The sequence below is a fragment of the Myodes glareolus genome, chromosome 9 (assembly GCF_982192425.1).
Source record: "Myodes glareolus chromosome 9, mMyoGla1.1, whole genome shotgun sequence".
Lineage (NCBI taxonomy): Eukaryota > Metazoa > Chordata > Mammalia > Rodentia > Cricetidae > Myodes > Myodes glareolus.
The window spans coordinates 64,625,561-64,637,149 of NC_142034.1; the positions used below are offsets into that span (position 1 = coordinate 64,625,561).

Consider the following 11,589-nt stretch of genomic DNA (forward strand, 5'->3'; position numbering starts at 1 on the left):
CCAAAACAACAACAACAACAAAAAAACTGAACTAAAATCTAAAAACCTCTACAACATATCTCATGGTTCCCCTTCTGATTTCATGACATAAATTCACACTCACTCCTACATAAGTGCACATGTGTAATAATTAGAAGCTCAGACACATATGAGAGAGAACACATGCTACTTGTTTATCTGAGTCTGGGTTACCTCACTTAGCAGAATAATTTCTATATACATTATTTTTCCTGAAATTTTATAATTTTGGTTTTCTTTGCGGCTGAATAAAACTCAGTTGTGTATACGTGCCATGTTTTTGTCATCCTTTTGTCCACTGATGAACACCTAGGCTGATTTCGTTTCCTTGCTTTTGTGAACAGTGAATGATGAATGTGGATGTACAAGAACCTCTGGGTAGGAACGTAGAGTTCTTTGGGCTGGTATATGCCAGCAAATGCCTTAACGAATCCTGCTACTTTGTATTTAACTATTGAAAGACTTTAAAAGAAAATCAATACATTAAAAAATACATTTTAAAGACTTCTTCCAAAATAGTTGAGCATCAGTGCCCCCCAGGCCTGACTCCTGTACAGCATTGTTCACACCCACTGCCTTACCGAGGTATAGAAACCAGGGGGTACAGAGTACTAAGCAGAACGCTGGTGTGTAGCTCATTCTTGTCAGGTAGGAAATCTGGAAGTGTTTTTACTTTGATGCTTTTTAAAATTGGCTTTATTGAGGTGTCACATACATCAAATTCATATTTTTCTAATTTTTCTTGTTGTTGTTGCTGTTGTTGTTGTTGTTGTTGTTGTTGTTGTTCTTCTTCTTCTTCTTCTTCTTCTTCTTCTTCTTCTTCTTCTTCTTCTTCTTCTTCTTCTCTCATCATTGAGTTCAATTCGTGCTGCCAATATGCACACGGGTGTGGAGCCATCCTCAGGAGCAAGATCCCTCTACAAGGGACCACACCCTTAAAGAAAACTGACTCTCTCTCCCCTGGCAGCCATCAACTATCAAAGTTCCTCAGGTAGGGGTGGGGGGATCATGCATCCCTCCCCACTCTATCCTGAAATATTTACTACTTTGATCTGGGGTCTATTAGCTTCCCAGACATAGATTCTTGTTCAGATTTAGAGCATCTGGTATGTGTTTCCCTATGAAGTGAGCCTTAAATGCAGTAAGGAATCAGTTGGTTATCCCTGTAACGTTCCCACCACTCGCACACCGTGTGTAGATCTTGTCAAGCCAGTGCACACTGCAGCTCCCAGGGTTCACTGCTGGTTAAGAATGTTACTGACTTTTCTCCCCCAGCAAGCTGCATAACACCTCTGGTACTGTAAAAGCTAGCCAACAAGAAGGGAAGCTTCCTAGTCAGTACTAGCTTTGATTTGGATCTTGAAGAAAGCAGCAAAAATTGATAAGAGAGGGTCATTAGATAGAAAACATAGAGCTGTTTCTGGAAAAAATTAAAGCAATTAGTAAACAATGTAAATAAACCTTAAAATAATCTAACCTGCACAGAAACCTTCTACAGTATTTGTGCAACTGTAATAATTCGTTTTAATTGTGAACATTTGCTATGCATGTTTATGGGGTGCATTACGATGCCTTGACAATACACAGTAGAAAGAGAATCAGAAAATTAGATTCTAAAAAGCACCATTGGCAAAAATTAACAATAACAAAGAAAACTTATATTGTTATTTCTACTTCTTTTTTTGAGTTACATTAATTGTATTTAATAAGCCAACACTTTGAAATTTAAAGAAAAATCTCATACTGAAGTCTTTTTCTTACTTAAGAAGATGAAGCACTGAGATACAATATAAATAAATCAAAGGACGGAGGCAGAAGAAAGTCAACAGAAACAACAGAACATCTACAAAGTCATGGGAACTGAACAACTGACTAACGAATAAAAAAGTAGGTCAAGACAGAATTAAAAAGGATGGTATTGGCATATTAACTGACATACTGATCAAAAGAATTTAATTGAAGAGCCACTTATACGTTCACAAACTAATTTTTTTTTCACATCTGATCTTTTTTTTCAAAGAAACCAAAAAGATGCTGGAGAAAAGTCAGCATCCATCTTCAACAAATGGTACTGGCCAAACTAGATGGCTGCATATAGAAGAATGAAAACAGATCTGTATCTATTTACCTGCTCAAAACTCAACTCCAAATGGGTAAGGACCTCAACGTATGACCACGTACCCCGAGTCTGAGAGAAGAGAAATTGGGAACAGGCTTGAACTCATGGCACAGGAAAAGACTTTCAGAGCCAACAGTACATGCACTGAGAACAACAGTTAATGAACGGGATGGGCCTCATGTAACTGAGAAATTTCTGTATGGTGAAAGACACCATCATTCTGGCATATCAACAGCCTACAAGATGGGAAAAGATCTTTACCAATTAATTATACATCTGATTGAGGATTAATATCTAAAATACATTAAGAAACTGAATATCAAGAAAACACCCCAGTAAAATCTGAGGTATAGAACTAAGTAGAAGGTTCTCAAAAGAGAAATACAAATGGCTGAGAAACACTTTAAGAAATGCACAATGGCCTTAGCCATTAGGGAAATGCAAATTAAAACTACTTTGAGCTGATGTGATGGTGGTGGTGCCCACATTTGTGAGGCAGAGGTAGGAGGATCTCTGTGAGTTTGAGGCCAGCCTGGTCTACAGAGTGGGTACCAGAACAGCCAGGGTTACATAGAGAAACCCTGTCTCAAAACAAACAAACACACAAACAACCCCAAAAGCTACAATAATATTTCATCTTACGCCACTCAGAATGGCCAAGATCAATAAAACAAATGATAACACATACAAGAGAAGATGTGGAGAAAGGGAAACATTTATTTAGTGCGGGTGGGAGTGCAAAATTGTTCAGTCACTATGGAAATCAGTGTGGTAGTTCCTTGGGAAGCTAGGAATAGATAGATCTACATAAAATCCAGCTATATCACTCTTGGGCATGTACCCAAAGGACTCTACATTCTTCTGCTGAGACACTGGCTCATCCATGTTCATTGATACTATTTATAGTAGGCAGAAGTTGAAAACAACTTAGATGTCCATAAACAGATGAGTGGATAATGAAAATGTGGTACATTTACACATGGAATATTATTTAGTTGCTAAGAAAAATGAAGTTGTGAAATTTACAGGTAAGTGAATGGAGCTAGAAAAAAATCATACAGAGCAAAGTGACCCAGACACAAAAAGACAAATATTGCACATTTTCTCTTATATGTGCGTATTGGCTTTTAAACCATCAATATGTGTGTTACAATTAAAATAAGCACAGAGTAGGTGTCTGTCTTTGTGGTTGAGGTGTGTTTCTTGTAAACAGCAGAATGTTGGATCCTGTTTTCGTATCCAATCTCTAAGTCTGTGCCTCTTTATAGGTGAATTGAGTCCATTGATATTAAGTGAAAAAAAATTAAAAATAAAATAAAATAAGCACAGAGGTTAGGTACCTTAAGCGATGGTGGAGGAGAAGATGAATTCCCAAAAAAGGGGAAGTTGAATAGTTTGTTTTGGAGAGATAAAGGGAAAGCTGAGAGAAATATTACATAAGGAAGGGATGAAAAAGAGGGGTAAAGGAGGAAATATGGGGAGGAAAAACTAACACCAAGGCTATTTGAAAAACCAAATGAAAATCTACTGCTGTAGAAGTTTTCTAACATATACACTTATTTAAAAGGAATCAAAATGGAATTGTCATATATTTAGTGGCAACAGTGCTTCAAATAAACATGTTGCCACCAAGTAAGACATTCAGTGCCAGAAATAGGTTACATTTTGTTGTGTCATTGCCAAAGGTGCCCCGTGGAAATCTCCAAACATCACGTTATTTCTCTGGTTGTTGGTTACTCTCCACAACCTGACAGTAAGGCCCTACTGCCGAATACAGCTCTTACTTATGGCATCGAACACAGATAAGTTGAGCTGGTGCCTAGAAGCTTCACCCCTACCGTGGAGTATTCACCATTCTTGAAGGAACTCTGCATGCTACCAGAGGAGAAAGGCAGTGATCAGTATCACCAACCACAAACTCTGTGACCTACAGCAGTGACCACCATGGCAGAAAACTGGCTCAATAGTGACACAAATGGTATGGGAGCAACCAACCCCTTTTTACATTGGATTTAAGGCCCACGCCATGAGATGGGACCCATACCTGACACTGCTATTATGGTCAAAATCTTGAGCTTAGATTGGTCACAGGCCTAGGGAAAGGCTCAAGTCTATTATTCTGCCAAAAGAACACAGCATTAAATGAGTTCTGCCTCAATCCACTCTCAAAGAGGTTGTATCAAGAAGAGAAGTTTCTTGTGGCAGATGGGTTAACACAGAAACTGGACACAGCTGGGCAACAGAAAGGGCATAAGAGACCTTGGAGCACTTGGTCCTAAATGGGATGTTTTCATCAAACCTCTCCCCTCAAGGCTACAGGGACCTACACAGAGGTGAAAGAAGAAAGACTGCAAGAGCTAGAGGTGACAGATGATTCCTAGGAAACCTTGTCTTCTAGACACAATAGGGCTGATGCATCTATGAATTCACAGAGATCATAGCAACACGCACAACATCTATAAAGATTCGAACCCATGGGGTTCCAACACTAATATGGGGCAGAGTACACGGGCTCCCATCCCTAACCAAGAAGCTACCTGCTATTGATATCTGCTGGCAAAGAGAAAATCTGTTTTATCCAATGCAATCTCGTAGGGTATATAAACCACAATTCAGGGCAGGCCTAAGCTCGGAAGTTATTGGCCAACACAAAATGAACTCAGTGGTATTTTTGTGGACTCTTTGTCTCATTTTGTTTTGTTTGGGCATCTTCTGTCTTATTGGTCTTTTATATTTTTATTTTTGTTTTAGGGTTTTTTGTTGTTGTTCCTTTGTTTTGAAAGAGAGATAGAGCACAAACATCAAGTTCAGTGTGTGGGGGTGGGGAAGATTTGGATGTGGAGGGAAAATGTGATCAAAATATACTGTATTCATATTTTCAATACAGAAGAGGGATTGCTGCTTTTGCTAAATGTGGTGGAACACACATTTAAAGTTAACACTCAGGAGGCAAGATTAATGGAGAGAGTTTGGGAAATTCTTAGAAAAATGTGTGTTAAATGTTGTGACTCTGCTTGGTGGTGGTGGTGGCACGTCATCCAGGACACCCAGGGTGGTTACACAGAGAAACCCTGTCTCAAAGAGAGAGAGAGAGAGAGAAGAGGAGAGGAGAGGAGAGGAGAGGAGAGGAGAGGAGAGGAGAGGAGAGGAGAGGAGAGGAGAGAAGAGAAAAGAAGTCATTGTCCCCTGTCAAGTTTTGGAAATTCTACAATTCATAGTAAGTTCTACTTTCTGAATACACTGATTTTGCAAGCTTGGCCCTCAGTAATTTTTGATGGGGATGGTAATTAATGTAAATACAGGAGAGCTCTCTTTGGAGAGGGATATTTACGGCTATTTGTGATCACCTGCTTAAAGACACCAAAGTTATCAGTTCCAAGTGTGTGTCCTTTGCTGTAAGTAGCCTTCTTGGAAGTACTTTGCTGTGGAAAACATCCAGGGGGAAGATGCAAGTGATTGGCTCAGCAATCCCTATTCAGACAGTAGCTTAAAGGGTGAACCCCTCACCTGGGGAGCCTCCATACGCCCGGCACAAAATTCTGACTTTTACTGATGTTGATGTCTTCCAGTCTGAAAAATACCACTCAAAAATATGACAGCTTTGAGCAAAGGCCACATTCGTTGTCTCTTTTTTTTTTTGGTGTTGACTACATTGTTTGCAGATTGTTCAGTGTCTCTGTAGGTGCCCTGCAGTTGTGGCTAGTTCATGAGAGTAAAGGCATCCCAGGCAACGCCTACAGATGGGGGAAGATACTTCCCATCCGAAGATGCAGGGTTGGCTCAGTCTCAAACTCACACCACGGTTATCTACACCCTTGAGGCAGCAATGTAACACAAATCACCTATTCAGGTTGAACAGCCTCAATCTGAAAATCCAAAACCTAAATTTGCAAAATCCCAGGCTTTTTGAGCACCAACATGACACTCACCACGAGTGGAAAAGTACACCTCTGACCTCATGACACAGACCACAGGCAGAGCACAGGTGCCCTAAAAATACTGTATAAAGTTACTTTCAGAATATGTATGAAGGATGTTTATGAAACATAAATAAACTTCATTTTAGCTTAGAGGCTCTTCCCCAAGTTTTTTCATCACACACAAGCAAATGCTTTATAACAATGAAATCCAAGGCAGTTCTAGTCTCAAGGACTTTGGATAAGGCTACTACGGCTACCTTGGGTTGGTCAAGTGTTCCTCTGCTTAGGCATCTCCAGTCCCTTTCTCTCGTCCTAGTAACTTCCTCACTGCCCCCTTCACATCCTTGTTCCTCAGAGTATAGATGAGGGGGTTGACGCTGGGTGTGACGATGGTGTAGAAGAGAGTGAGGAATTTGCCTTGATCTTGGGAGTAGCTGTTGGCTGGCTGCAAGTACATGTAGATGATGGTCCCATAGAAGAGGAAGACCACAGTCAGGTGGGACGAGCAGGTGTTGAAGGCCTTCCTGCGCCCTGCTGTTGACTTCATCCTCAGTACTGTGGCAGCAATCATGCCGTAAGACAGAAGGATGAGGGAGAGGGGCACCAGGAGAAGGACCACCCCCAGGACAAAAGCACAAGCTTCCACAAGCGTGGTGTCTTCGCAGGACATGGCAATAAGGGCAGGCATCTCACAGAGGAAGTGGTCCACCCTCCGATGTCCACACCGGGAGAGCTGCATTGTCTGAGGACACATGACAAATGAGTTTAGGAAACCACAGCACCAGGCAACGCTCACCAGCTGTAGGCAGAGGCGTGGATGCATGATGACTGTGTAGTGCAGGGGCCGGCAGACAGCCACATAGCGGTCATAGGACATGACGGCCAAGAGAACACACTCCGTGGAGCCCAGGACCATATAGATGTAGAGTTGAGCTGCACAACCGTGGTAGGTGATGCTCTTGTCTGGTCCCCAGAGATTCCACAGCAGCTGGGGGACAATGCTTGTAGTAAAGCAAAGATCCAGGAAAGACAGGTTCCCGAGAAAGAAGTACATGGGCGTGTGGAGCCGGGGGTCCAAGAGCGACAAGAGGATGATCGCAGTGTTGCCCACCAGAGTTAGGACATAAAAGACGAAGATAAAAGCGAAGAGAATCATCTCCAGGCTAGGCCGATCAGAAAATCCCACCAGGATAAAGGCCTGTAGGTAGCTGTCGTTGGTCCTCCCCATACCCTTTGCCAGCCAGCTAGTATGGAGAAACAACATAAGAGTGAGACACAAAAGTTATCTGACATTTCCTTTTTAGCATACATTTAACTAATAGTTATATGCAAAGTTGTGTAACTGAAGCCCTTGAGGGAGAGAGGACTCTGCAGTTGTCCACTTTGGAGAAAAAAAATGTATATGAATAATGACAAAGAAAGAGGAGAAAGTTAAAGTTCATTAAAACAATATTCACTAAAATGCTGTTTGAAAAATAAATCATTCCCAATGGATCAGGAGATTCCAATGAAGAGATAGCATTATAGAATTCTAGATGTGAGAATTCTTTCTTTGTTAATATTCCAAATACAGGAACTTGACATGTGGCAGATTGAGCAAAATTTATCAAAAAAGGAAGTAGTCTGTAGAAAGGTATGAGGGAGCAATTTATTTCATGGATGATGCTGAGAGTTATTAAAATTCATGTCAGTCACAGATGGTGATTAAAGCCAGGGGAAGTACACATCAGAAAATTCCTTAAAGGTCAGTAATTTGATTAAGATGGAACTTATTTCTCTTACAAGAGCTTACATGAAGAAAAGCCAGCACAGAAGGAAGCTAAACTGAAAGCCAGACACTTACACACCCATCACAGGGTCATCTTGACTGTTTCCTGGGACAGAAGAGCATCGTCCATGAAGAAAAATGTTGAAGATAGCATGTAATGACAGCTCCATATCAAAGGAAGGTTCGCGTGCATTGGAACCATGGACTCAGAGTTCACTCACTCTGCATTCCTCCATTAGTGCTGTCTAACTCACGCCCGTCAGGACAGTGGTTAACGTTATCACTCCATCTCTGCTGGGGGCACGTGGCAGCCTTTTAGTAAAGCCATTAATGAAAAAAAAAGCTATGCTTATTCTCAAACTCTACAAATTTAGAACATTTGATAGGTCTCTGGGCTAAGACAGACCCAACAACCGGTGTCCTGTTCCAACTGGATAGTTTTTTATTTAAGAGAGGAGGAGGAGGAGGATTGTGTTTTGTATCTCAGCAGGAATGGAAAAACACGTAGAAAAAAGACACAAATGAGTCTCAGATTCACTGTGTTCAACTCGATGCACTTGCCTGTTTCCGAGCTGGATGCAGCTGCTGTCTTCCAAGCCGGAATTCTAGATTGCAGGTTGGTGCTGGGACCTTTTCCCCCGGCACTCCAACAAAGGGAATGCTCAGCAGTAATCATATATCCACTAGGGTCCAAAACCAGCTGCTAGACTCATCAACACAGCTGACCCATGTTAAAGTCTCCATCCTTGTTCTTACTGGAGAGTGGAATACCTAAGATCCCATCTTCTCTCCTTATTCAATTCTAGAGGTCAGCCGGGAATTTTCCCAGAAATAAGGCAGCCAGTTCTGGCCACCTTTAGTTTCTAGAAATCCAGTGTAAAAGAAATGACTAGCCATGAGCAGGCATAGCCAAGGATGGCATCTTTTACTATGGCCACATAGGCAGCATGGTGTTGTTCAAATCATTGTGTCTTATCTCATCACTGGGTACAGACACCCTAGGGTCTGAAGACAGAAGACTGACCCAGGGATAAAGGGAAACATGCTTAGTTCTAATAGCCTGGAGAATATAAACAACATCATTTTATTGGTTCTTATGAGGTAAATAGGAGGAAATTTTAATAACCTTCTGATCTGGAGTTTTAGAACAGTCTGGGGACAGAAAAATAAAACCCAGCTCCTGTTTACAGATGAAGTCCTCGGGGGACTGTTGTTCCCCTGGAGAGATTCACCCCATCCCTCCTCCCATTCAAAGACAGAACTCCCAAGGTAGCAGTGGTGGCAGGTCCCTAGAATGCATCTCAGAGGCTCTAAAGAGAAAACTGATTTCTGGGTTGTATGTTAAAAAATATTTGGTCTGAATTCACAAAGTTAATTTTTTTGTCTTTTATTGAAAATATTTTTCATATATATAGATATAGATAGATATCCAGATTATGGTTTACCTCCATTTATTCCTGCCAGTTCTTTACCAGATCTACCTCCTTTCTGTCTCTCATTAGAAAACAATCAGGCATGTAAGGGATAACAATGAAAAATAATTTTTAAGTGTGGGGAGACAAACAGAATACTGAGTTGGACACACACTCTCCACTGTGGGAAGAATAGGGTGAGGGTGACAGGCACAGGGCACTCTGGAGAAGCCAAGAGGACACTCTCTTCTCTGTACACTATACACTATTTAATTCCTACCTGATTGGACAGTACCAATCAAGAGTATGATACCCAATCAGTGCAATGATCACAATCATCATGCAGAGTACCCCACCTGTAACATGAAGGGGCCTGCTTGTTGGAGTATCTGTCCCGCCCGGTTTCCCACAACTGGCAAGTCCCAAAGAAAATCATACAAAGTTTACATTAGGTTATAAACTGATTGGCCCATTAGCTCAGTCTTCTTATTAGCTATTATGACTTATATTAGCCCATTTTTCTGATCTCTTTTAGCCATATGGCTTGGTACCTTTTTCAGCTGTCACCTCACATGTTGCTTCTTCGGTGATCTGGGTAGGAATGGCGGAGGGAGCTTCCTGCTTCCCAGAATTCTGTTCTCATTGCATCACCTCTACTTCCTGTCTGGTTGACCCGCCTATACTTCCTGCCTGGCCCATCAGCATTTTATTAAAATACATGATTTACAAAATACAGGTAATTCTCCCGCACCACCCACCTCTCTTCCTTTCAGAGGGTGTGAATTCTAGGGGCCAAAATGAACTAATCTTAACTCTGATATGACAGTCATCATATGGGGACCCCACTCTCCACAGCACATTGAGTTGAGGCAGGGCCAAGCCCCTCCCCCTGCATTAAGGCTGAGCATGGCATCCCACCATAAGAAATGGGCCCCAACAAGCTAGCTCATGCACCAGGGATAGATCCTGGTCCTACTGTCAGGTGCCTTGCACACAGACCAAGCTTCACCACTGTCTCCCACATATGGAGGGCCTAGTTCGGTCCCATGGAGGCTCCATGAGTTTCCACGAGCTTGGTTCAGCTGTCTCTGCAGATTTCTCCTTCATGCTCTTCACCTCCCTTGCCCATATATTCCCTGCTCCCTCTCTCTGACTGGAGTCCTGGAGCTCAGCCTGGTGCTTGACTGTGGATCTCTGCTTCTGGTTCTGTCAGTTGCTGGATGAAAGTTCTCTGTGGTACTTGAGACAGTCACCAACCTTATTACACAAGCAGGCCAGTTCAGGCACCCTCTCCACTATTGTTAGGAGTCTTAGCTGGGTCATCCTTGTGGATTCCTGGGAATTTCCCTGGCATCAGGTTTCTCCCTACCTCATAGTGGCACCTCTATCAAGATCTCTTTCATTTCTCTCCCACTCCATCCCTCTCCCCATTCGACCATCCCATTCCCTCAAGTTCTCATCCCCCATTCCTTCCCTTTACCACCCCCACCTCAGTTTATCCAGGAGATCTCTTCTAAATAACTAAATAACTCCAGCTGACTTTCAATTTTGGATTCTACTGTAACGGGCTATGTTATTAGGATTATAGTGTGTGCCTCGACACCCTACAAGACATTTTCTTTCCTTCTTTTTTCCTGAAGTACAGTTTTCATCTGTAGCCCTAGCTGTCCTGGAACTCACTTTGTAAACCAGACAAGCCTCGAACTCAGAACTTGGAAAGATCCACCTGCCTCTGCCCCCTAAATGCTGAGATTAAAGGCATGCACCGCTACCACTACCACCACCCACATTTTCATTTTTAATATTTCTAAGCAAGCTTGGGCACTGGGGAAATTGCTCAGCAGGTAAGAACACTTAACTGTTCTTGAGCAGATCTGCATTCGTTTCCCAGAACCCATGTGGCAGCCCACAACCGCCCATAACTCCAATTGCAATGCATCTGATGTCTTCTTTTAGAATCCACAGATACCAGGCAAACACACAATGCACACACAGGTGCTCAGGCAAAACACTTACACACATAAAATAAAAATAAATCCTTTTTAAAAATAAAAACAAGCTTGCTCGTGCCTTTCTAAATATGACAATATTTTAATCACACACCAAAGTTGTGACACTGCAAAAACTGAATAGTGACTCTCAAGATACAGAAAACCCACATTTAAAGGAACTTGGTAGATGCTGCAGTTTAGTAAATGTAATATAGGTCAATAAACCATTTTATTGTAACAAGAATGGTCACTTCCCTTGATCCAGAGATACACGTCATTGACAGCTTGGTTTTGTTCTTTCTATATTCCTTCAATTTCAACTTTCTACCATATGCCATTTTCCACGCATCTTCCCTAAACT

At 41.9% G+C, this 11,589-nt stretch overlaps 1 protein-coding gene across 2 annotated transcripts; it reads right to left on the reverse strand.

Annotated features, from left to right (window-relative positions):
- Window positions 1–3,124: 3,124 nt before the first annotated feature.
- LOC125409189 (putative olfactory receptor 2W6) lies at window positions 3,125–7,285 on the reverse strand. Of its 2 annotated transcripts, XM_085694324.2 has the most exons (2): window positions 6,364–7,285; window positions 3,125–3,144 (listed from the first exon to the last, which is right to left on the reverse strand). In XM_085694324.2, exons 1-2 carry the CDS (start codon window positions 7,283–7,285, stop codon window positions 3,125–3,127), a joined length of 942 nt encoding a protein of 313 aa, XP_085550450.2. The 2 variants fall into 2 exon arrangements, with proteins under 2 accessions (XP_085550450.2, XP_048303962.3); XM_048448005.3 differs by lacking the exon at window positions 3,125–3,144 and having other exon boundaries at window positions 6,341–7,285.
- Window positions 7,286–11,589: the final 4,304 nt, after the last annotated feature.